Source organism: Artibeus jamaicensis, unplaced genomic scaffold, assembly GCF_021234435.1.
Source record: "Artibeus jamaicensis isolate MK-2021 breed Jamaican fruit bat unplaced genomic scaffold, CSHL_Jam_final scaffold_847, whole genome shotgun sequence".
NCBI classification, from domain to species: domain Eukaryota; kingdom Metazoa; phylum Chordata; class Mammalia; order Chiroptera; family Phyllostomidae; genus Artibeus; species Artibeus jamaicensis.
This window is the reverse complement of record NW_026522057.1, coordinates 18,876,524-18,901,899: the sequence shown is the minus strand read 5'-3', so window position 1 is coordinate 18,901,899 and position 25,376 is coordinate 18,876,524. Positions and strand designations below refer to the sequence as shown.

At 59.6% G+C, this 25,376-nt stretch overlaps 1 protein-coding gene across 13 annotated transcripts in view; it reads right to left on the bottom strand.

The window, feature by feature from the left end:
- Positions 1-5,279: 5,279 nt before the first annotated feature.
- RAP1GAP (RAP1 GTPase activating protein) overlaps positions 5,280-25,376 on the bottom strand; it is a 62,122-nt gene continuing 42,025 nt past the window's right edge. For 7 of the 13 annotated variants that reach the window (XM_053660522.1, XM_053660521.1, XM_037135890.2 and 4 more), the window contains 20 exons: positions 25,194-25,232; positions 24,625-24,810; positions 21,284-21,387; positions 20,968-21,046; positions 20,523-20,576; positions 19,417-19,500; positions 19,123-19,223; positions 18,862-18,991; positions 17,447-17,602; positions 16,928-16,999; positions 16,204-16,290; positions 15,625-15,762; positions 13,823-13,954; positions 11,691-11,945; positions 10,891-11,000; positions 9,839-9,952; positions 8,440-8,563; positions 7,392-7,494; positions 6,933-7,036; positions 5,280-6,319 (listed from right to left, as the gene is read on the bottom strand). In XM_053660522.1, coding sequence (XP_053516497.1) covers positions 5,933-6,319; positions 6,933-7,036; positions 7,392-7,494; positions 8,440-8,563; positions 9,839-9,952; positions 10,891-11,000; positions 11,691-11,945; positions 13,823-13,954; positions 15,625-15,762; positions 16,204-16,290; positions 16,928-16,999; positions 17,447-17,602; positions 18,862-18,991; positions 19,123-19,223; positions 19,417-19,500; positions 20,523-20,576; positions 20,968-21,046; positions 21,284-21,387; positions 24,625-24,810; positions 25,194-25,232 — 2,559 coding nt within the window. In that variant the 3' untranslated portion in view covers positions 5,280-5,932. Of the gene's footprint in view, positions 6,320-6,718; positions 6,757-6,932; positions 7,068-7,391; positions 7,495-8,439; positions 8,564-9,838; positions 9,953-10,890; positions 11,001-11,690; positions 11,946-13,822; positions 13,955-15,624; positions 15,763-16,203; positions 16,291-16,927; positions 17,000-17,446; positions 17,603-18,861; positions 18,992-19,122; positions 19,224-19,416; positions 19,501-20,522; positions 20,577-20,967; positions 21,047-21,283; positions 21,388-24,624; positions 24,811-25,193; positions 25,233-25,376 lie in introns of all 13 variants that reach the window. The other 6 variants (XM_053660516.1, XR_008390689.1, XM_053660514.1 and 3 more) reach the window with 6 other exon arrangements.

Sequence of the window (25,376 nt, the reverse complement as noted above, 5' to 3'; positions counted from 1 at the left end):
GGTGGGACGAGCGGGCATCCCCGGGATGGAAAGTGTCCTGCTTAGGGCAGGGCTCACAGTAGGTCCTCAAGGGGCATCAGTCCCTGAACCCGTGGGAACCAGAACCACCCCAGGGACCCCGGGCCTGGCAGGGCCAGGCCGGGACAGCCCCGCTGATTCAGACCAGCTGGGGGATGGGAGCATCTGACTCCACTAAAGCCGCAATTAGAGCCCAATTTCAAGAAACGCTGTGTTAGTTCTTCCCAGGGCAGATGTGATTATAGGCTCAAGCTGCACCGTCACTGACAGGATGACACAGAGGGCCCCTTGCAGGGCTGGGCGGCATGGCCTGCCCGGCTCCCTTACTGTACAGCTGGGGAAACTGAGGCCCTGAGCAGGAGGGGACGAGCTCCAACTCACACTGCAGGTTAGACGACAGCCCGGTCGCTCTCGGCTCTGCCCCCACCGCTTGCTTTTCTCTGCAGGATCTATTACTGGATCTAGAAGCTAGAGACATCTTGAAGGAGCTGATGTTCCTTGAAAAGGAAGGGTGGGGACTGAGCTGGGTGAAGCTCGAGAGGAAGGCCGGCCAGAGTGGCCTCAGGGAGGCCCTGGCCACGCAGCCGGGGCCGTGAGGCCAGCTGCGTATTCCCTGCCTAACCTGCAGGGGCCTTGAGAGGATGCTGACAATAACATTAATAATAATTCCAATGGCTCCCGCCTCGGGAGCACTCATGGCAGGAGGGCACCAGCTCGCCTTCTCGTGGACCCTGCCTGTGTCCCCCCCACCCCCGCCGTGGGAAAGGGGAAACTGAGGTTCCCAGCGGTCAGTGCCCAAGGACAGCAGGGAGCCAGTGGCAGTGTGGTGCTGGGACAGGCGTGTTCCTGTGGGGACTGGGCGAGCAGCTGAGGCCCCTGGTGCAAGTCCAGCGGTGGGGGTCATCTCAGGGAGGGTGACAGTGAGGGAAGGAGGCGACGAGGGAGTGAACGAGCAAACGAATAAAAAGTCTGTTTAAGGGACTTTGCCCTTGGCCTCTCCCTAGTCAGCCCCTCCAGGGGGACCCCTGAGAATAACCACCCTCAGGAAAAGGCCCGTCTTACCTCCCCCCAAAACCAGTGTCCCCAACTTTCTGGGCCCCAGGAATCCCTCTGGCTGTCCAAACGCCCCCCCCCAAGGAGCACTGAGAACACGGCTCAGCCTGTCCCCCCACTCAGTCCTCACCAGTCTCCCAGTGAGCTAGTCCCCACCCACACCTGCACCCTTGCCCAGGCAGAACTCCTGGCTGGAACTGGGGTCCAGGGAAGGGGTGGGATAGGGAAGATGCTGGCCTCCTCTCTCCGTCCCCTCTGCGGGTCACTTTGGGGAGTCCCTGGAGTGGAGGCAGGTTCTGAGGAGCTTGGGAGGTGGGGTGCTGGAGCCCCCTGCTGGCCACGTGCCCCCCACCGCTGTAGGGAGGGGTAGGAAGGTTCTTCACTCATTCAAGAGATATTTACGAAGTCCCTACTATGTGCCAGACCCTGGGCAAGACATTGGGTCTCAGCAGAGGACACACAGGGACCTCCCTCCTGATGTCTATGGTTCCACTGAGGCAGTGACAGGGGACTGTCTAGGTGTCAGTGCCCCTTCCTGCTGCTCCCAGGGACTGTCCCGATCCCTGGAAAACTGAAAGCTCCCTGTACTTCCTCCTTTGGACCAATGTCCCCAGGGCGTGGCGGTGACAGCCCCACCAGGCTGAGGTACTGGCGTCTAGAGAACCTGACAGTTTCCTGACCAACCTCTCCGCTCTCTCCAGAGCCCCCCTGGACGGGGCTGCCAGGTAAAACATAGGGTGCCCAGAGAGACGGGGATTTCAGAAAAACAAGGAATAGTTTTTCGTTTCAGCATGTCCCAAATATTACATGAGGTATACTTAAACTAAAAATTATTCCTTGTTTATCTGAAATTCAAGCCTAACTGGGCTCCGTGTGTTTCTACTTGCTAAATCTGGCAACCCTACCCGGGAGCTCATTCCTTCTTCTGTCACCTGGCCTGACCAGATGGCCCAGGTCGTGCCTGGACGTGGCCCGTGCCTGCTCCGCTGCAGCTCCTGTTGGCCCCCACAACTGCTGTCCTGCCACCCAGCCCTACCTGCAACCCTAGCTCCCAGGGGGACCCCCACCCCTACCTGGCTTGCACAGTCCAGCCTGTGGACCGTCAGGAATGCTCCGGGCCTCCTGAATGATGGACCCAGAGAGAGGGGGACAGAGCCACAGCTACAGAGAGGGACAGGGTGTGTCAGAGACTGAGAGAGGCAGAGACACAGAGGTGAAGGGACAGGGAGTGAGCAGATGGGGACAGAGGGAGACAGAGAGCTTAAGCAGCCCACCAGGGTCCACTCTGAGCGGACCGGGGCAGTGGCTGGGCCTCTCCAGGGCTCTGGGACTTGGGGGGCAGCTTGGGGTCTTCTGCACTGGCTGTGCCTCCCAGTGACAAACACAAGGACATTCACGGCTTCCCAGAAGGGCCCATGGGAAGCCAGAGTGGCTTTTAAAATTAGCTTTGCTAACCAGATCTGGTTATTTCAGGAGCCTCCGTCCCTGACTGTCCCCTTGGCAGGGCGGGTGCAGGGAGGGCCCTCCACATTCCAGGGTCCCTGGTTAAGCACCCCTGTGGCCTGAGCAGCAGAGAATGTCCAGGTCGAAGTCCTCTGGCACTGGGTGGGCCTGCGTCTGTGGCTGTCTCTTTGGCAATGTGGCCCCAGGGTTAGCCAGGGATGTCCAGGGACAACCTAGTTGCTCAGGGACAGGGGAGGAGCCCCCCTACTAGGCATGGGTTCCATGCCAGGTACTTCAGAGGCCATGACAGTAACAGGTAGGGCTCCGTCCCCATTTCACAGGTGAGGAAACTGAGACCTGGAGGCACAGGTTCCAGCTCTAAGGCAAGGGGCTGGGGATGCCAGGTTAGCCAAGCACCCAAGTTCCTCCACGGGAGGCCTCTTGCCTCCTGCGTCCGGAGAAACCTCTGGCTGCCGTTTCCACCACCAGAGTTATTTCTAAGCAGAGTCCAGCACTTCCCGGAACCCGGTGCCCCCCGCCCAGGCCCTAATTCCAGCCTTGGAGCCGTGTCCTGACTCGCCCTCCCCACCTCAGAACCAGGGTGAGCACGGAGCTGGCCTGGGCACAAGAGAAACAGCCCTGGACACTGTGATCCCAGAGGCCAGGCTCGTCCTCAGCACCCCCCGGCCCCACCTCGGAGCCCAGAGAAGGGTGGGGGCCCGCACGAAACCCTGCCCAGAGGCCTGCAGACAGGGACTGGCATGACCTTGGCCGAAGGCAGGTTCTGCTGGCCAAGCTGCCCCTCGTCCGCCACCACAGACCCCAGAGCTCTGGTTCAGCTGTAGGTCAGAGCCGTGGGTGTGGCGAGGAGTCAAGCAAAGGGATCCAAGTGGGGGTGCATGACCTCTTTTTATAACAGGATCATTCACACACAAGCCTGTAGAATTGGGAAGCTGAGGCTCGGGGAAGTAGCTGACAGTCGTCCACCCCCAAAGCCTCAAGTCAGTGGTCTGTACCTGGCGGCACCAGGCACCCCATCCTCCACGCTGAGCACTGACCCCTGCACCCTGTGACGTGGGTTATGGGTGGGGTTCTCGCTCGTGCTTGTCACCACCACCAACCCCCCACACACCACCTTTGGAGACCACTGTGGGCCAGGCCTGTGGCGGGGACTTTAGGAAGTGCCACCTCACTGAATCCTCACACCTGGTGCCAAGGTCAGGGCCACTAGCATTCCCCCCGCACAGATGAGGAAACTGAGGCCCAGAACCAAAGTAACAGAGCCAGGAAGTGAAGGCAGAGAGTTCTAAGGATCCAGGACCCAGGAAGGAGCATGCGGGTTAGAGACCAGGGGTGAGGTTGAGCAGGCGAGGGCACCAGGGTTAGGAGGGGACCCCTGAGCCCAGGGCTGCCTAGAGTTGAGCTCAGCTGGGTGGGGCTGGGTTTTGGGGTGAGTCATCATCCCTGGGTGGTCCCAGACATCTGAGGGTCAGAGAAGGTCCCTGGCAGGAAATTCATGGCAGCCCCTGGGCTGCATTGAGTATTGTCCCAGGGATGGCGTGGGGGCTGGTGGCGGGGAGGGGGTAGGATGGCTGCCAGGCCGTCAGCAAACTGACACGGTTGATCCCACTGGCACCCAATTCTGTGCCTACCGCCAGGCCCAAGCCAAGCCCACCATCTTCCCATTCTCAGCCTGCTCCTCCTCCCACGCTCCTACCTCGGGGAACCCCGCCCCCACTCGCCCAGTACCCAGGCTGGACCCTTGAGAGCCTCCTGGACTGCTCCCTCGGCCCCACGTCCCATCAGGCCCTCCATCCAGAGGCCCAGGCCTCCTAACACCTTCCAGGGGCCTCCTGGCCACCCTCTGTCCCCAACGACAGCATCCGTGGTCCTCCCCCCTGCCCCCACACTGCCCCTCCAGTGCCCACGGCACTTCACTCCGTTTTAAATCCTCCATCCCTCCCGGTTGCTCTCAGCATAAAGCCCTAGCCCCTTTGGCAGGCATTCAAGGCTATGTGGTCTCGGGCCTCATCTCTATGTTTCCCAGTCCCCAAAGTCATCACCATCCCATCACTCATAACTGTTGGCCACCTTCCCGATTCCCCTTTGTATCTTCGCATCTGCGGCCCCCTCCCCCAGGGACACTTTCTGAAATGCCTGGGCATCGCTGTTCCGGTCTTCCCCGCGCCTCCCTCACCTCACCGAGGCTGGCCGGCCTCCGCCTGCACACCACCTGTCGCTCTTCCTTGTAACCGCCCTGCACTGTGAGCTCCTCCCACTTGGGGGACTCACCCCGACTGTTCCTGTACGCGGTCCCTCATTGCCCCCTGGCGGCCACAGAGGGGAAATCTTGGGCTTCACTGAGCATGAGAAGTGGGGGCGCCCACTGTGTGCCATACACATAACAAACCCCGGGAGACGTACTGTTGCTCCCATTTTACAAATGTGGAAACTGCAGCTCAGAGAAGCTAGTAAGTTTCTTACTGCCACATAGTAGGGGGTGCCGGGACTCAAACCTGGGTCAGCCAGATTCAAAGCCACGTTCATCCCCTGTGGGGTAGGGGAAGAGGTGGAGGGAAGGGCAACACCTCAGGAGGAAGCCATGGCTGGTGCTTAGAGCCTGTGGTTTGGCCTTGGAGGTGCCCTGGCCCCAGCAGCTCTGACTTGGGGGCAGGGGAGACAGGACCCCCTCTGCGCTGGCACCAACAAGACCTGTCTGGGGTGGATCTGGGCAGGGTTCATGCAGAGCCAGGTCCAATGCGGGGTACAATAGCGATAAATAGAATTTATTCTGTACAACTGTTACCAACATACACACGGCCACAGGGGCTTCCCAGATGGGTACTGGGGTGGGAAGGCTGGCCTTTGGCATGGCGCCTAAAAAGTGTGGACAGACACACAGAAGGAAGTGGACTCACAGCAGCTGTGCCTGGCTACCCCCTCCATGGGAGCGGGGGGCGCAAAGGCCAGGCCTGCAACTCTAGGCCAGAAGAGGCCTATCGGCCTGGAGTGCCCAAAATACGGGATGGCAGGGGCAAAGCTGAGGAGCCAGGTAGGTCCTCCTTTTTCCCACAAGGGGGTCACTTGTCTGTCACGCGGAGGCAGTGGACAGGGTATTGGCAGATCTGTGGCAGAGCTTAAGGGCCCAGGAGGGGCAACAGGCATAGCCGGTTTCCTGCCCCTCACCCGACCTGGGGCCCCAGGGACCCTAAGAAGCAGGGTAGGGTGACGGCAAGCCCCTGGAAGGACAGTCCCCCGTTCTGGGGCAGGTGCATGGAATCACAGTCTTCAGTGACCTCTGAAATAATCTTGTCCGTTTGCAGCTGAGGCACCCAGAGAGGGGGAGTGACTTGCCCACAGTCACACAGCAGAACCCAAATTGGAAGCCAGGACTTGGGACTCCCAAGCCAGTGATCATTCACATCTCACATCCTGCCGCCTGCTGGCTGGGTACGCGCTGAGATAACTCAGTCCCCCTTCCCACCTTGCCCCCCCCAGAGTCTAGAGGGGCATTAAGGTGTGATGGAGGGCCCAGGTGGGAGCAAGCCAGGCCTGCAGTCTTGCTGCAACTGACCCCCCCTGCACCAGCCTGGCCCCCCAGCCTGGGGGGGTAAGGGTGATGCCAGCAGCTTCCCTGCTCCCAGGTCTGGATGGCTCTGCCCTGCAGAGACAGCCCAGGTGGTAGGCTGAGGAGAGGGATGGGGAGGCAGGGGACTGCCCACAGGCTGGTGGCGGCCTTGGGGGTGGAGGTTCCATCCACCTGGAGTCGACACAGCATCTTCACTTTGTGCTTCTTCGGCCTCATCTGCAGGATGGAGGGGGATGGAGATGCCGTGAAGAGGGCAGACAGAGCCCGCCCTTGGAGTTCCAGGCTCTGGGTCTTTCCCTCCCACTGGGAGTCCCGCAGACACCCCCATCCCAGCAATTCCCAAGTCCCTTTCAGGCTCCATCAAATCCTCCCAGCATCCCATGGGTAGAGGTGAGGCAGCATTTACTAGCCCCATTGCACAGATAAGGAAACTGAGGCCCAGAGAGGGGCCAATGACCTGCCTGAGTCACCCAGTATCTGGATAGCAGAGGATTTGAACCCAGACACAAAGCTCTCAGCCCAGAGAGGGGACAGAGGAACAGGAAGGAGCTGGCCCGCCCCCGGCCCGCCCCCAACCCTCTCCCCACCAAACAAGAGCTGAGGGCTGGGTCTGACCTGTCAGTCACCTTCCGAGGGGAGCCTGGCTAACAGCCCTGCACAGACAGAGAACGGTGACGAGGCAGAGGACAGGACAGATGACGACGTGGAGCAGAAGACACAGGCAAGCAGAAGTCACTGGCTGTGCCCAGGACAGAGGAGCCCGACCCTTCCTGGCCTAGGGGACCTCTCTGTCCAGTCCCCAGGCCTGGAGCCCTGTGGCTGCACGTACCAGCTGAGGTGTGTGATGCTCAGCCCCTTCCAGCTGGATCTTGATCTCTGGACATGCAGGGTCCCCCAGCTTGCCGGCGTCTGGATGGGGTGATCGTGAGGGGCCTGGGGAGGGGGGCAGGAGGGAGCCACCTCACTGGCCGCGGGGAGGCACCAGGGAGGCAGGCACGGATGGGCAGTTGGCACTGGTTGGTGCTCCCCAACCCCGCCATGTTCCTCCCCCAGGGAACCCCACCCTGACTCTCTCTTTGCTTCCCCGTCATTCTCCAAGACCCTTCCAGAAGCCACCAGCCCTCTGAGCCACCAGTCACCTTAGGCTGAATGATGACCCACCATTGTCCCCTGTCACATACCCTCCACCTGGGGCACAAGAAATGGCCTCACCTCTCAGCACCCAACCCTGTTTCCCTCCTGCCATAAGAAAGCCCTGCTTGGGGGGCAGCTGCTCCAGGCCTGGTACCTGGGGAGCTGCCCCCACTTGTGGTGCTGACGCTGTCCTCCAGCCACGTGCTATAGATGAAGGAGTCCCGTTTGTGGGGGGTCCCTGAGGACGAGATGCTCTCCTGGGGACGGAAGAGAGGAAGACGGAGGTCAGCCTCGTTCTTGGCACTGGCTTGGCTCCCCTTTCCCTCCCGCCACCTCTGCCCTGCTTACACCCCTGACCCCCAACCCTTGCCTCCCTGCAGAGAGGATGGGGGCTGGCAGTGTCTGCTCTGGGGAGATGGAGGCATGGATGGGGGTCAGGGGGCAAAGTGGGAACAGGCACACACCACACACTCCCATTCATTCTCCTGGGCCAAGCCATGGAGAGACATCAGGTACAATCCCTGTCCTCAGAGACCCTGAAGGCTAGGAGGCGAGACGGGCTGTGAAGAGACTACTGTGATTCCAGATTCCAGGCCCCATCATGCAGGGCCTGGTCTGCATTGTTCCCGCTGCACCTGCAGCGCCTGAGAGAGGACCTGGCAAGGACCAGGTGTCCACTGAAGGTGTGTTGAAGGGAGCATGACAAAAGGGTGCAAAGGGCAGAGCTCAGGGCTCTGTGAGCACAGAGAGGGACCCCTCTGTGCCCTGGGACTAGAAACTCAGGAAAGGGTTACAACAGGAGGTGGTGTGAGGCTGAGCCACCAGGGTGAGTAGGACTCAGTCAGGCAGAGAAAAACGGCACGTGCAAAGGCCCGGGGTGGAGTGAGCCCGGGACGTTTGGGGGACTGACAGCAAAGGCGTGCAGAATCGCTGAAGTGGCAAGAAGTGAGGCTGAGGAAGGAGGGAACGAGGGAGGGACCAGATCTGCCAAGGTCTCAGAGCTTGGGCCCTCTGTGGGGGGCACCGGGGAGTGTGGAGGGCTACAGTGTAGGGGAGGGTTAGTCTGCATTATTCCTCTGGGCTGGGTCCCCTGATCACGTGTGAGCTCCCCCAGGCTCAGGCTTCCACCCAAAGCGTCTCCAGGGACCAAAGAGCCCCCATCCCAGCCTGATGCGGAGCACCCCCACCCTGGGGCCTCTCACCAGGCCTGTATCGTCCCCGTCCACACCCTCCGTCTCCTCCACCACACTGGCGAAGCTGCTGGCACTGGACGAGGAGTGGGAGAAGTCCGTCAGCACTTCTGCTCTCTGTGCTGCCGCTTCCGCTCTGCCACAGACAGCACTCCGTCAGCCGGCACCCACTTGGGGCCCCTCCTGGGCCCAGGCCCCTGTCCTCTGCCTTCTCAGCCCAGGGAGACCTGCCCCTGCCACTGTCCCTCCTAATATGTGGATCTGGCCACATCCCCGCCCTGCTCAAAACCATCTCGGGGCTCCCCAGCTGAAGTCCAATTTCTTTGGCTTTGTCTCAGTAACTATTAATAATAATAATCAGTTGGTGCACATTCGCCCTGTGCCAGGCACTGTTCTAAGTGCTTTTACCCGAATTATCTCATTACTACCATCCTTAGACCCATCCTGCAGATGAGGAGACACCAGGCACAGGGGGGCAGGCACGCAGCCCCTGGTCAGCCAGCCGTGGGTGGGAGAACGGCAGGACCCAGGCCTTCCAATGCCGCAGTCTGCTCTCTTAGCCCTCTCCCTGTTTTGTTCCATCCTCAGGCCCTTGTGTCTCCTGTTGGGAGTCTTACTCTTTCCCTCAAATCCCAAAAAGCAAATCTGTCTTTCAAAAATCAGCCAAGGACCTCCACTCAGGGAGGCCCTCCCAGATTTCTCCTCCCATGGTAGCGTGACCGCCCCTCTCTGGGTCCTGCACGCCTTGTCTCCTGCTGTCCCTGTCACCCTTTCCTGCTTCTCTGTTCACCTGTCTGACTCTTCATGCCGGGCTGAATCCCCCTGCCCCCCGAGCCAGCACAGAGGTGCTCAGCCCACGAGCAGTGAATGGGGGCGGGGGAGGGCAGCCTGCCTGCCCGCCTCCCTGCTTCCATTCCTGCCCCAGCCCCTTCACGTGGGCCTGGCCCCTCACTCACTCGGCTCCAATGCACTGCCCTTCTCCCGCCCTTCAAGCATGCCTCAGGGCCTTTGCACTGGCTGTGTTTCTTACCTGGAGCCCTCTTCCCTCTGAAGGGCTGACTCCTCTCTCAGCTCTCGATTCAAACCTCACCCCTTTGTTGATGTCTTCACTGAGCACCCACCTAACTCCCCACCCTCCCCACCCACCCAGTCGTTCTTCATCACATCCCTGCTCTGTTTTCCTCTGGCAGTAACTATCTGGAAATAGCTTATCATGGTTATGTTACCCTGAGTTGTCACCCCATGTGTGCCCTGGTCACCACTATATTCCAGAGCCCGGTGGCAGGTATGTGTCAAAGGAGGACCTGAGAGAGTGCCCAGGCCTCCCTGGCAGTCCCAGGCTCAGGCGGGGATGGAAGAAAATGGGGCCCCCACTCCCAAGTCCCCAGCCTGGCGAGCCCCGGGCCCCAACCTGTTCTTGGTCGTTGGCATCTCTGGGGAGCTCTGGGTGGAGGAGTTCTCGGACTTGGGCTCCTGTGAGACGTGCCCGCTGTCTGGGGTCTTCTGGCCAGCTGGGGGACTCTCCCTGCAGGGCACAGGAGGGCAGTGGGGGGATTCAGCACCGGGCCTGGCGTCAGGGTAGAATGAGGCCCAGGTGGTGAGAGGAGGTCAAGGGCACCTCCTGGCTTACACCTGAACCCTGTATCCTCAGAGGCCAGCCCCAGAGCAGTCGCTGCGGCTAACTGGCCAGGCCGGGGCAGGTACCACGGAGCACCTGCACCCAAGTCCTCCTCTCCGTGGAAGCGGGTAAATTGTCCCCTGTGATGGATCAGGAGACTGGAGTCCAGAGATGGGAGGGAACCTGCCCAGGGATACACAGCTAGGACATGCCAAGGCCGAGACTCGAACCCAGGATCTGAGGACGATGCCAGCACCATTTCTGTGCCTAAGTGCGCCTGCCACCCCGCTTCACATGCATCGCACGGGGCCCCCGCACCAGCCCCATGATGTTGGTTGTGTTCTTATCCTCATTTTTCAGAGTAGGATAGTGAGGCTCAGAGAGGTACAGTGACTTTCCCAAGGTCACACAGCCCCATGGTGGTAAAGAAGGGATTCACACCAGGAACTATCCTCGGCTTCCCAGGAGCTGCCCTGCTGCTGATACGGCCCACCACCCACCCCTGCCCACACAGATGGACCCACAGACCCCCACGATCCCAGCTCTGCCTGCCACTGGCTGTGTGACCTGGGCAAACCCCGAGCCCGCTGACCTACTGCATCCTGACGCACAAGGTGGGCCCCGCAGGGAGCCAGCAGAACTGCTGAGCAGATGAAAGTGTGTCACACTAGGCAGCAGGCTGGCCTGTGCCCGGTGCCCAGCAGGAACTTGACCGTACAGCTGTCACCACCAGTGGGGAACCGAGAAGCAGAAGGTAGGCATTCCTCCTGCCTGCTTTGCCACTGGATGGGGTCGGGGTGGGGTCCGAGGAGACAGACTCGTTGCGGCTGCCCTGCTCCACCCACCTCTTCTCCTGCACCTCCTGTATGTTCTCGATGCCGATGGCGCTGCTGCGGCGTGAGCCAAACGGGCCTGACTTCTTCCTCGTGGGGCTCTTCCCAGGGACAATCAGTGACTGTGGGGAGAGGCCCCCAACTCAGTGCCCACCTGCCCTGGAAGCCCTGGTGCCCCCCACATGCCACCCTGCGCCCTGCTGCTCCAGGCCCTGAAGCAGAGGCAAAGAGCAAGAAAGAACGAGAGGAAATGTCCACCTCCAGGGAAAGCCCACCCGGTTTACAGACAGGGAAACAGGCCCAGTAAGGGCAAGGGCCCCCCGAGACCACCCAGCAGGGTTGGGCCTGTGGGGGCTGGCAGCCACTCTGGCTGGGATGGGAGAGGCCCAGCCCTCACAATGGCTGTCCCCTCTCCATCCCCCAGGGCTTCACAGGACCTGCAGCCCAAAGTCAGTGGGGAGAGAGTGGTAGGGACCCAAGCCCTTGCCCCAGGCCAGCCCCACCCTGCCCCAGAGTCTCCAAATTGGCTGGGGTAGGTTCTGGGCCAGCAGCTGGCAGATATCCCCCACCTCCCCCCACACCCACACAGGATGTGGGCCCCAGAAAGGCATGGAGGGCAGGAACCCCCAGGCCTGCTCAGTGGGGGAGGAGGGATGGGGCAGAGGAGAGGGATGGCGCTCCATGCAGAACTGGCGATACTGGGGGACGTGTGGCTGGGCATAGGGTCTCTGGGTACCAGACTGTGGCGGGGTCCCAGGAGCAGGGCAGGGCCAGAAGCCCCTGGCAGGGGGCACTGGCTCTGGCATAGGTACCAGGCCCCAAAGCAGGTGCTGAGTGCCATCAGAGCTGCCAGCACTCCGACCTGCACGCCCTCCGGCCTGTCCCGGGGGGAAGGGGGCAACGTCCCCAATATGGCCTCCGTCCTGAGAGCGAGCAGAGAGCAGCGCGTGCAGGCAGCCTCCAGAGCCGGTGGCCCCGCGGGCGACAACCTCTTCCACGGTTCCTATGCCTATGGCACTGCCCCGGCGTCCGAATCTACTCGCACTTTTCCCAGGAATAAGCAATGACTGGCAAGCAGCAGAGGGCGGGGCAGAGAGAGACAGGCAGACACAGTGGGAGTCAGAGAGAGGTGAGAACAAAGAAGAGAGTAGGGCAGGGGGTTGGGGGAGAGGAAGAGGAGGCCAGGGCAGGGAAGGAGAGAAGAGGAGGGAGGGGAGAGAGGATGGAGGAAGGAGAGATTGACAAACAGATGGTTATGCAGACAGGAACGAACACATGGGAGGAGCCCACAAGAGGGGCACAGATTGAAATACAGACAGACAGGCAGACAGGCAGACAGACAGTCCCAGGGAGGAAACACAGAGAGAAAGGGAAGGGAGGGAGAGGCAAAAAGGAAGAAGCAAGGGAGAGAAGAGAGGGAGGGGGGGGAGACAGGTGCCGGAGGACAGAAGAGACACGGACACGTGAGAAGGTGGCGAGGGAGGGGAGGGGGAGGAGAAACGAGGAGGGAGGGGGGAGCGGAAGGGAAGGAAGCACAATGAAGAGAGGGAAGAGTTACGCAAAAACAAAAACAGAAATGGGTCTGGTTACTGCCACTGCGGGTGCTGCTGGCCGGGCCCTGTCTCTGGGGCCCCTCTGCCGCCACCCACAGGAGGCTGGGCTACTCCAGTGAGGAAGGGAATGGCTTGTAAGTCTGAGTTGGGGGGAGGGTGGGCTTGCTTCTCCAGTGACACTGGGCTTGGTGACTGCTGGACTACGGAGGACCCACCTTGCTCCCTGGCCAGACCAGGTTATGCATGGGGCGGGGGTTGGGGTGGGAGGTCCTTCTCACCACAAGTGACTCCCCCTCACAGCACTGAGCACAGAGCTTGGCATGCAGCAGTCAGTAAATGATTGATGGAGGGAGGGAGGGATGCACGGATGCATGGATGCACAGATGGGTGGATAAATAAGAAGGATGGAAGGAGGCAGGGTGGGGCAGAGCAGTGGGTGCAGTGTCGGGGGTGGCCACTGGGTAGCGGAAAGCAGCTAGGCCCACAGCTGAAGGCCTCACCCATCCTGTGTGCCCAGCACACCCCCTGAGTATTGAGTATTATTAGTAGCAGAATCCCAGAGGCTGGCAGACAGTAAGTAATCACACAGTAGGTGCTCACTCAGGAGATGCTCACACAGAAGCCCAATTCCTGACACACAGTAAGTATCCACGGCCACACAGGCCCTGGCACACAGGAGGCGGCACACAGCAGCCACGAGCCAGGCACACAGACATAGGCGCTCACACGGTGAATGCTCGCACGACAGCTCACCTCCTGACGCAGCGCGTATTCACTGCTATCCAGGCTTAGCACACATATGTGCTCATTCAGCAGTCCATTTTCTGACACGCAGAAGGTTCTCACACAACAGCCCAGGGCTGGGCACACAGGACCTGACACACAGTAGGTGCTCGCAGACACTCAGGGCCCAGCCCACAGTAGGTGCTCACAGAGCACAGGCCCACACGACCACCCAGGTCCCCATCAGCATCTCAGAGCCAGGCACACAGCAGGTGCTCACGAAGAAATCCAGGTCCTGACACACAGTGCATGCCCACAGCCTGACACACACAGTAGGTGCTCCCAGAAACTCAAGTAGATGCTCACACAGTAGGTGCCCACACAGCAGCCCAATTCCCAGCACATGAAAGACAGTAGGTGCTTAATAAGAAATGTGACATAGAGGCTGCCGCAGAGCTGACCCAAAGTCACACCTGAATAAGGGGCCAGGAGGGAGGGAGGGCTGAGAGGCTGGGAAGGAGACTCTCAGCACCACAGAATCATGGCCGGGGCACTTGACCCCCATGGAGAGCAGTGGCTGGACTGACTCTACAGCCCAGGATGGATGACCGTTCGATGGCAGGACAATGGGGCAGGGGAGAGCGGAAGGCCCCGGGGAAGGCACTCACTATTCCAGCGGCCTTGGCCAGGTCCGGGTTGTTGGGTGCGAAGCTCCCGCTGTGGCTGGTGGACACGGTGTTGGGTTTCTTGTTGCTTAGCCCCATAGCGTCCATGGACTGGCTGCGGCTCCGGATGACCCGCTGTGACGGTGGCAGTGGGGGGTGGGGGAGGCATAGGTTTCGTAAACACCTGCCCCTCAGGGAAACCCGAGAATCCAGGCGTCTGGTTCCTTCCCACCAGTGCCACTCTGAGTGGCCCCAGGAAGTCCTTTCACATGAGGCCACACACGAGTCAGGTCCACATGGTGCCAAGGGTAGTTTGGGTCTTGGCTGTGTCACCAACTCGCTGGGTGACCTTGGGCAAGCCACTTACCCCTCTGGGGCTGTGAGCCTCTCATGTGGCTGTGGTGAGGACTGCAGAAAATACTGGGTCCTGGCCAAGGGCGGCACAGAGAGCCCTCCAGAAATCTTGGTTTCTTTCTTTCAGGAAGGCTCGCTAAAGCTTTCGTTCCTCCCTCCCTCCCTCGCGTTTTCCGTAGGGTCAGGCACTGCGCATCCACCCTCTCACTCAGCCCGCCCCACGGGGAAGGCACGGCTGCCCCGCCCATGTTACACGGGGCTGAGAACGCTGAAGCAGATGCAAGTCTGGAATCCAGGTGTCAAACCCAAATCCTGCACTGTGGGCTCTGCTGCCTCTGGGAAACTCTCTGACCTGATCCAGGTCCACTGCCCAGCACCCACACGATGTGGGATCACTGGAGCCCTCGCTCAAAGAAGACACCAGGCCCACCCCACCCATCCCTGTCTCCAGTGGACGGAGGCAGGCTGTCCTCAGGCCTCTTTCTCAAAAACGGTCCCTTTGCTTTAGTCCAGGGAATACCTGGGCGGCTGAGCTAATGCCCCCAGGTGAACCCACAGCCCCAGCTGTGGGGCCTGGCTGGGCACCTGGAGGATGGGCAGTGTCCCTCCTGTGGGTGGAGGAGGTGGTGGCAAAGCAGCGTCCCCTGGGGGGATGCAGTCTGGGGGAGTCCAGGCGCTGTCTGAGGGGAGAAGAACTCCTTCCTCTGCCTGTCACTGGGGTCAATGGTTGCTGAGGTAGACGGTCAGGGATTCGCATTTTGCTCTTTCGATTTCCACTGCACTGATCGCACCGCTGTACAGGTGTTTCTGGACAATTTGAGGAGGTAAGTTGCGGTTGCCCTCCCTGACGGGTAACGAAGCTAAGCAAGGCTCAGAGAAGGAGCGAGCTGGTGAGTGACAGAGCTGGAACTGAACCCAGGGCGTCTGTGCTCTTTCACGCTAAGCTAAACCAGAGACGGCCGGCCGGAGTGGGTCATACGAGCTGAAGGTCGCACAAGCCAGGCCCGTCTCCTAGGGCCACTCGGTCCACACACCCCTCCGGGGCCTGTTTCTTTACTTCAGTGAGGACAGAGGCCTCCTCCTCTCTTCTCACACGCTGACCTAGCCACCACCCTTGGCACCAGAGACACCTCGTTGCCACCCAGAAGGCTCCGACTCTCAGGGGAACTCCCAGACAGCCTCCGCCCCCACTCCTAGGCCCCTCCTCCCACCCTTAGCTCCTCCCCCGAGCCCCACCTTAAACTCCCAACTGCTCTAGCTCTCACTGAATCCACCAAGGCCAAGCCCACCCTACTAAAGCCTAAATCTACCGCAAGCCACACCCCCACCCAACCCCGCCCCCCAACGTGAGCCCGCCTCTAGCCACACCCCCACTTGTCCCTAACCCGATCCTGGAATCCACGGCAGCCAGGCCCCTGGCCCTCCGAGCCCAGGTACACCTGGCCCTTCACCTTGAAAGACTCGAAGAAGCCGCCGCCCCCGCCGCCGTTCTCCATCTTGTCCTCGTCGCCGCCCAGGCCCATCATGGACTGGCTGTGGATGTGGAGTTCCTCATAGAGCGTCTCCAGAAGCGCAGCCCGTGTCCGCTCCTGCGGGCCAGGGCCAGGCCGTCAGGAGAGACCCCAATGGTCAGCCCTTCGTCCCACACTTGGAGTCCTGGCCAGTTTCTCTGAGCGGGTGGAGAGTGGGTCTGGGCCCCCACCCCGCAAGCCTACCTCCAGCTTCCCTCGGGCCCCTCCAGATCTGACCTCCTGGCCCCACCTCCACTGTTCCCCTCCCCACGGAGTCCTCGGTGCCGGCCTGCCCACCAGCCCCTCCCGGGCATTGCTCTCACATGCCAGGAAATGCCCGGCGTCCTCTCCCTTGACCCTAGCCCTACTCGTCTGCAAACCCGCATTCCCTCCCTAAGGGAATGCTCTTAGCAGCCCTCCCTAAGACCAAGGTCTGAACTTGGCTTTTCCCTCCCCAAGGGGCAGGGCTACAATTCTAAATCAGCAGGGAGGAACCCTGCCCCAACAGCCCCTCCTCACCTCCAGTTTGGCAAACTTCTCCGCCTTGTAGCAGGCATATTCAGCATTGATCAGCTTGGTCAGCAAAAATTCCTGGAACTCGGGCCCCTGTGTGGAGGAGATAAGGACGGGGGTGTCAGGCAAACACAGAGACAAGGGGCTGAGCCCCCTGGGGGTCAAGGGCTCGAGGCCCTGAGCCACACTCTGCTGAAGCCCAGATGTCACCCTCTTCACCCCCAGGGCACCTCCTTGGGCCCAGCACCCGAGCCTGGGCACCTGAGACGGCCCCGTGCCCTCGTGACTGCCTGGCCGGCCCTCAGGAGAGCAAACCTACAGATTTCAGGGGCTGGGTGGGGGGCTCCGTGGGGGGCTCCGACTGCTTCCGTCTGTGGACTAAAGCCCAGGCTCTCAGTGTGGCTTCCTGAGAGGTGAGAGAGACGTGTGCCCCTCCCCAAACATTTTAGAGGAGAACTCATTGTCAAAAAGATAATAGAAATGAACAAAGGCCACAGAGTCTGCTATGAAAAATATAAACCAATGACATAGTTTGTTTTGTGACTTTGTAACTAAAGGCCAGTTTTTAGCAAGATGAACAGAAAAGCAGGCCTCAGGTGCACAGTCAAGGGAGACCAGCTGCCTCGACACACAGTAGGACTTCAGGACCTAGAGTGGTAGAGTGTGTCCCCCTCCCAGCCCCCGCCCATGTGGTCCCGCCCGTGCCAGGGGCTGGAGGGCAGTCTCTCACCTTCCTGAACACAGCAGGGTCCGGGAGTGGGGGCCCAAAGAAGGGCACATCATCTCTGGCCGTGACAGAGACCTGGAAGGGAGGGCACAGTCCCTGTGGAGTCCCCACACCAGCCTGACACCCCTAATTCACATCCCCATCCTGCCCCATGCTGGACACAGGGCCTGCTCCTTGGCGGGGGAGGGTCAGTGACAGCTGAGTGACTAAACTCCATGATTTCAGCTCCTCCATCCTTGGCCCTGAACTTGAGTAGTGGGAAGTGGTGTAGAATCTCAAGAGTCATCGGGATGGTCAAGGGGAGGAGGTTAACCTTCCGCTTTGAGGGGGAAAGTTTGGGGAACAGAGAGGGCAGGATGGGACTCTTCCACCATAGGAGCAAGAGCAGGGCTTAGAGCCCTCAGGACCACCCCCCAGATCTGTAGCTGAGAAAGCTGAGGCTCATGGAGGCTTCGCCGTGAGTGAGGTGGTGCTGTGTCTGGGACAGTGACCGATGCCCTGGGGGGCTCTGAGATCACCCACCTTGTAGAGCGGGCCGTCGGGCGCCCCCCCCTCGGCCTGCACCACCACGTAGGCATGCAGGAAGTTGGACGCGATCATGTCGGGCACAAAGGGCGTGTTCTCATCCTGGAAGACCACGGCGACGATGTCGTTTCCGATGTGCCGCTTTCGCTGCAACTGAGCACAGGGTCACAGGCCTCCACAACTGGCCAGCGAGGGGCCCTGGGCACGGGGGAAGGTGCCCGTGGCTGGGCGGTGGGGGGCTCTGGGGTAGGCAGAGGGCACGTTTCATGATTCACTCCCCACCGCACAAATGTGGTGAGAAGCCTGTCTTAAAAAATTATTTTCATTTTCGCCCTGGCTGGTATGGCTCAGTGGATTGAGTGCCGGCCCGGAAACCAAAGTGTCACTAGTTCGATTCCCAGTCAGGACACATGCTTGGGCTGCGGGCCAGGTCCCCAGTTGGGGGTGCATGAGGGGCAACCGATCGATGTATCTCTCACACGCCCATGTTTCTCTCCCTCTCCTTCTCCCTTCCCTTCTCTCTAAAAATAAATAAATAAGCTCTTAAAACATTTTGTTTTCATTTTCTTGGAATTCTGTGACAGACGAGGACACGAGGGCTGAGAGAGGAGTGACTTGCAAGGCCCTACAGTGAGCCGGGGCTCGCAGCTCCTGGTCCCCAGGCCCTACCTCTCAGCCCTCCTCCTGTCTAAATACCCAAACGTGGTCCCTCTTGAACAAATGAGTTCCCCCCCAGTTTAAATTCATGTTGCTAAAATGAACAGAAAATCTCATCTAAAAAAAATTTAAATGACCATAAAGAAATAAGTGTTTCCATTTTTCTCACCTTACTGTCTTATGCCCCTGGGGTGGGGATGACAGTCCTGTGGGAAACTTAGGGCAAGGTGGCAAGGTGAGCCCCCAGAATGTGCCCTAAACTTCCGCACTTCCTGGCCTTTGCAGAAGCCATTCTTTCTACCTGGAACCCCCCCCCCCCACTTCTCCCGCCTCCTCTGCAGCCTAAAAGGCACTTTATCTTGAAAGCCTTTCCCGACTCCCACCTCTGCCAAGTCTAAGCCACTCCCCCCCACGTGACCCCGTAATGCCCTTCACTCCCTTAGAAAGACTAACTTGTATGTGTTGAGTTACTGCTACACCGTCTTCCAGCCACTGTATGTGCGTCCCTCACTCACACTCACCTGTGAGGGAGGTGCCATTACCATCCCCATTTGACGGATGGGGAAACAGAGGCTTTCACAACTTTGTAATATCTTGTCTCCCCTGCCCCAGCTGCTCCACAAGTAGTGGGGACTGGACCACTTCCATCTGCTGTACCCCAGGGCCCACTCAGCCTGATCTTGTGGACACTGAACAGACCGGCTGTGGGGAACAGGGGGACAGGTGGGAAGCGGGCGGGTAAGTGCCCAAACTACCTGCTGCGCGTCCCCTTCCGTGTAGGGCAGCTTGGTGGACACGTGGAACATGATCTCCTTGTTGCGGAAGTTGCAGTACACAGACTCGGTTCCCGTCTGCCCGTGGGTCACATCCAGGCCTCCTCGGAACCTGTCCCATTCCCCAGGCCACGGCTCAGTCTCCAGCCCTGGCCGGGCCTCCACGGGGCCGGGACAGGGGCTCCCTCCCTGCCCAAGGGCATGAGTCAGACTGTGCTCTGCTTATCCCAACCTTGCGCTCACCCCTTAAAGTCCTGCAGTTTGACCTTCTGGCCAAGAAATTCAAGGAACTCCACGAAGGCAGGGCTTTCCTCGTTGGTGCTGAAGAGTTCCTCCTCTGAGGTCTGGGGACACACAGAGGGTAGAGGTCGGGGAGCTGGAGCTGCCCCTTCCCCACACCCCAGAGAAGGCTGGAAGGGCAGCCCCCCGAAGCCCTGGGAAGCTGAGACCCTGGGGAGGCGCTCTCCCTGGCAAAGGTCTGAGGTTCCAGGTACACGGCCAGGCGGGTGAGGGAGCAGGGGGAGGAGGCGAGCACACCTGCCCGAGCTTCTGATAAATGACTCCAAACTTGAAGTTATTGCTGATAACATGTTCATCAAAGGTGACGATGAGCCGGGAAGCCTGCGGGGAGGGGGCAACGGGTGACACAGGTGGCTTTCTCCAGTCGCTGTTTATTGTTCAAGTCTTACTACGTGCCGAGCCCTGTGCCTGGCACGCCACACGGATCACCTCATTTAACCCTCGGAGCAAGCCCCAGGGGGAGACATTCCTGCTGTTCCCATTTGACAGATGAAGAAACCAAGGTTCAGAGCTTACATCACTTGTCTAAGGTCCACAGCTTAGACAAGTGGGGTTGGGACTTGAACTCAGGTCTGGATTCCAAAGCTCATTGCTCCCAAGTTTCGCCTACGAGACCCCAGCCCTACCCCCCTCACCCTTCTGGAACAGGCTGAGTCCCACCAACTTGTTGTGGGACCTCAAGCTAGTTCCCCTACTCGCCCTGTGCCTCAGTTTCCTCTTCTGTAACTGAGACGAAATCTAATTTCTGAAGCCCCTTCCTTCAGGGACCTTTCCTGGACCACATCACCCCGCAGGGGCCACATCTTGTTCTAGAATTCAGCCACAGCTACAAGGGTTTACTTGTCTTTCAAGGAAGATCTCTTTCAGGAAGCCCCCCTGGCTTGTTGAGGACGGAAGTCCCTCCCCTCCCCCCACAGTGTCACGGCGCCTGGATGTGCACCGCTCTCTGTGGGGCGGGATTTATGCAGGTGCTTGTATTATTCTCTCTCACCAGGTCTCCTCCGGGTCTCAAGGCAAGGCCCGTGAAGCTCCTGGCTCAGGGGCCAGGGTGCCCTTGCGGGGGTCCCCAGATTACAGTGAGAGTTTCCAGAGGTAAGGCACGCACCCAAGGCTGGCAACCCTGGGCTCGAGTGCAGACCTTTATTGCCTGCTGTGCATCCCTGGGTAAGACACAGAAGCTTCTGGGCCTCTGGTTCTTCTGCAGACTGTGGACTTGGCAGGGTTACAGTGAGGATTACGGGAGAAACTAAGGAAAAATACCCTGTACACAGCAGGCACCCATAAATGCTCAGTCCCATGGCCACCCACCGGCCGGCAGTGAGTGGGCCGAGACCCAGCCTTACCTTGGGGTAGAGCACAGGATAGAATCGGTCCACATTCACATCTTCACACACCAGCTGCAGGAGGAGATAAGGGGACACCTAAAGGCCAGGCCGGCAGGAGCGGGTGGGGCCTCCGGGCCTCCCAGGCCAAGGTCGGGTGGGCCCGGCACAGACAGACAGGAGAGGGAACAGCCACGGCTGAAGCAGCACCGTGGGCTCATGGTTGCTCAGAACGACGTGCAGAGAACCGAGGCCCCCCGTTTCCAAAAGTGCTCTAAAACAGTGTCCAAACACTCAGGCAGGGGACAGGGCCCAGCACGTGGACATCATGGGAACACGTGAGAGGCAGGAGGACCTCAGACATGGGGCTGCATGAGTGTGTGCCAAGGCCAAGCGGCAGCCCCCATGCTGTGGGCCCACCTGGGGAGACCAAAGGGAGCCCAGCATGCAGGAGCAGAGGCCTCACCTTCGCCATCTGGACCACGTTGGGGAATTCAGTGAGGCAGGAGATGGGGATGACGTCATGGTATGTTCGGCATTTGGTCCTGGGAAGAGAAAGCCCATGGTGAGGGGCTAAGCGTTGGGAAAGGAGACTGAGGCCCCTCCATACAAAGGAAGACCCCAGGGAGGATGGGGGCCAGGCCCGCTCCGGCTCTAACATGCTGTGCAACCAAGGGCATGAAGGCAAATCCTCGGCCCTCTCTGGGCCTCAGTTAGAAGAGCAGGTAAAACGAGATGGGTTCTCAGGTTCTAGGACCTCGGGGCCCCTCACCCGCCCTCACCTGAGCAGCAGCCGCAGGTGCTCCTGGTCCCCGATGACATCATACTTGAGTGAGAAGACCAGGTTGCCCAGGGCAGTGTCCAGTGAGTAGTAATTGAAATGCTCCTGTGGTGGGAAGTGGGGGCCAGGGGAGTGGGTGAGGCTGAGCCCGGGGTCTCTGGAAACCAGGCCAGAGGCCAGCCCACTCCCGGACGGGGTCCTTCGCCAACCGGCAGGCGTCACGGCGAAGAGCAGATTCTGCACCAGCCAGACCCACGTTCCAATCCCTCTGCTACTTGCCAGCTGGGTAGTCTGAGAGGGTCACCTCCCCTCTCTGTGCCTCAGTTCCTAGTCCAGTTTCCTAATAGGAGGGAGGCCACCTACCTGTGGGATGGTGGCAGGGACCGAAAGAGATCAAGTGCCTGGCACAGAGTAGCCGTTCAATGAATGTTTATAGAAACCCTGGCTCTTTGGGTTCTCACCGAAGTCAGGACCACATTTGGATCTCCCTACCTGTGCCCCGCCCTGCCCTTCTCAGGGCTGAGCACACAGTAGGGGCTCAATAAAAATATGTTGACTGACTGATTGCTCAACCTCTGGTCCCTGAAGCCAGGGCCCATGAGAAACAGGAAGTGAAACACCTCATGAACACATTGGGTGGCTGACCAGGCAGGTTCCCACACTCCTACCTCACCGGAAGAAGCTGCAGGATGGGAAAAAATGGAAAAAATACCCAGAGGGCACAAGGGGAAGCTGCTGCAGAGCCGGTACCCTCAGAGAGGAGTCCAAGGCTGGTACCTCTAGGTGAGGAAGTCCCAAAGCCAAGGGCCAGGAGTGCTGGGAGATTACACCCCAGCCTGGCCCTGGGCTCCCTGGCCAGCCCCAGCCCCAGCCCCAGCCCCAGCCCTGGGAGTAGGGCTGGCTGCCTAGCCACACCCACCCCAGGAGTCATCCTGGAAGTGAGTCCTGTTTAAACACGAACACCTGTGCTCCAAGGGCTGGAGGAGAAAGGGGCAGGGGCCGGGGTCGTGCCCCACAAGTCCACAGCTCAGGGACAGTCTGAGTGCACGGTCAGGGACAGGCTGAGGCAGAAGGTCCCCCTCAGCCCTCCTGGGCACAGGGTGACTGACGGGAAACCCCAACACTGGGCACGATCTGTGGAGAGGGAGCGGCAGGCGTTGGCAAGGAGAGCTGTGCCGAGTCCTCAGGGTGGGGAGTTTCCCTAGACCTCGTGCCTAGGCCCAGAGGAGCCCAAGGGACGCGGGGGGAGAGTGGGCTCAGGTCCCAAGCAGTCAACGCCTGGAGTCACCCTAACCTCCTTCCTCCACCAGGGCAGGCCCAGGTGTCCGCCCCCACAGTCGCCCCCCTGGAGTCGGGAGACGGCCCTGGCTCTCTCCCCGCCCCTGAGGTCCCCTCCTCTCCGTGTTGCTACCCTCACTCTGATCATCACGCCACTCCCAACCCGTCAACCTGCACCTCCTCAGATCCTCCTGTGGCCCAGGCACTTGTTCGGTCACTTGTCACTGCGTAGCAAACTCTGAGTGTCAGCTACATGCTAGGCCCACAGGGTCCCCCGGAGCATGACACCTGCCAGACCCAGCTGAGAGCCGCTAGACAGTGGGTGCCAGGGTGCAGGTCTCTCTCCGCCCGCAGGGCTCAGCCTGGAGGTGCGATGGCCTTCCCCGTACTGGGCTTGTTTGTCCCCAGGCAATGGCTTGTGGGTGCAGTCTCAGTCACCATGGACTCCACTTCTTTCCCCCCAACCTGAGCTCCAGTACCCGCCGCGGTCAGCCAGCGCCTCGGGCTCAGGCCCAGGTCAGACAGCTCCCAACTCCCAACACACATGCATGCATGTGCACACGCACACCTAGCAACATGCCCCCTCCCACAGCATGTCATTTAAAAAAAACTGACATATAACTGTATACATTGAGGGTATACAACATGTTACTTGGATACATTCACATATCGTAATAGGATTGCTGTTGGGAAGATTTCTATCACAGCACATTGCACGCATCACAATGATATTTATCGTGTTACATAATGACAGTACAATGCCGTTGTCTGTCCCTACGGCGTGCCTCGGTGGAAGGTCAGCCAGAGCTAGGTCCGATTCTCAGCTCAGCGACTGTGTGACCTCGACCGAGTCGCTTTACCTCTCTGAGCCTCAGTTTCCTCTTCTGAAAAACTAGGACAATTCCAACCTCACAGATTAATTAAGATATAATAATAACAGCTAACATTTATTAAGTACTCACTATGTGCCAGGAGTGGTTTTCTATGCTTTAATGTACTTTTATTTTAAATTTTTATTTTAGAAAGAAAGAGGAAGGGGGGAGAGAGAGAGAGAGAGAGAAACACCGATTTGTTGTTGTTCCACTTATTGATGCATTGGTTGACTCTTGTATGTGCCCTGACCAGGGATCGAACCTGCAACCTTGGTGTATTGGGATGTTGCTCTAACTGACTAAGCTACCTGTCAGCGTGCTTTACTGCACTTAATAATTATTGTTTCATTTTTATAGAAGAGGAAACAGAGTCAGGGAGGTTAAATAACTGGCCTCAGATCACACCATTAATAAAGGGAAGAGCCAAGATTCCCACCCAGGCCGGGAGACCCTGGGCCCACGCTACGATCTGTCACCTCAGAGTACACTGACGCAGAGACAGCACCTGGAGTGGAACCTGGCACGTACAGGGTTCCCGAGTGGGGACTTCCCCTCCAGCTCCACAGCCTTGCCCTGAATACTGCAGGGCGAGGAACCTCTGACATGCTGAGACCCGGGAGGGCTCCAGCTTTGGGGCTAGTGGCTGGCGGGGGCGCTTCCATCCAGGCCGCATCAGGGCATTAGGTGCCTTCCTCCCCGCCCCCCGCCCCTGGCCACCTCGAGCAGCCGGAGGACAGGGCCTGGGTCCGTTGTGTTTGCTGCTGTATACCTGCTGCCTTGAGCAGGCCAGGCACACAGCTGTGCTCATTATTTGCCAGCTCTGATTGACACTTACTCTGCACCGAACACCATTCAAGACATGTTATAAGCACCCCGTCATTAAAGCTTTGGAGTGACCTCCTGAGGTGGGTGTCATCCTCATCTCCATTTTTACAGGTGAGGAAAAGGCACAGGGAGGCGGAGTCCCTTGCCTGAACCCCCTGCAGCAAGCGCAGAGCGAGAATGCAGACCTTGGTAGCATCTCTGCTCTCGACCACCGGGCCTTCGCAATAACTTTGCCAAATGGACGAGCGAATCCATCCCACATGCTCCCTGAGATTCGGGGCTCTGGGACTGTCACCCGGCTCCAGCTCAAGGACTCTCTCCCTCCCAGGCCCAGCCCTCCCCCCCCCCGTACCAGTGGGTCACCCACCTTGCCAAGAAAGTGCTTCCGGTAGATGCGGGCTGTGGGGTTGCACTCCAGCTTCACCTTGGTCGTGGGTGACTGCAGTGGCTCTGTCTCTGGGATGCTGGTGATTTCGTGATTGGTGCCTTCAATCCAGTAGCCCCCAAACTGGGGCAGCAGGATGAGGGGGAAGGGCCCTTCTCGCCCCAGGACCTAAAGGGGGGACTCAGCTGAGAGCCACCCACACTCTACTCCACTGGGGGCCCCAGGACAATTCCCCAACTCAGACCGAAGGGGTACCAGGGAAAACCCGGAATCTATGTGGGTCCCAGACCACATGGAGCCCAAGTCCCATTCTCAAAGGATAGGGCTGGGCCAGATAGAACTGACAGCATGACCTTGGCAGACAGGCTGAACTGTTTGGCTCAGAGGCCTTGGGTTCAAATGGGCTCTGAAGTCCTTGGCCTGTAAACTGAGTCTCCAGCCCCCACTGTGGTTAGACTCCTGACAGGAAGGAAGACTGGAGCATCCCAACCCCCTGTGCAATGCCTTCTGGGCTTAGGGTGAGGATGGGTTCGGGGGAGCCCGGCGGTTACCTCGTGGACGCTTGGGTAGGGAATGTAGTCCTCCTCCGTCTGCAAAACACAAGCAGGGCCGGGCCCAGCTGGGGTGGGGTCTGCGCCCTGCACCCCCAGCCTCCCCCGAGGGCTGTGTTGCTCTGCCAGCCACCAGGCTGTGCATGGGGCCCTGACCTCATCTCACTGTCTCACAGGAGGGGC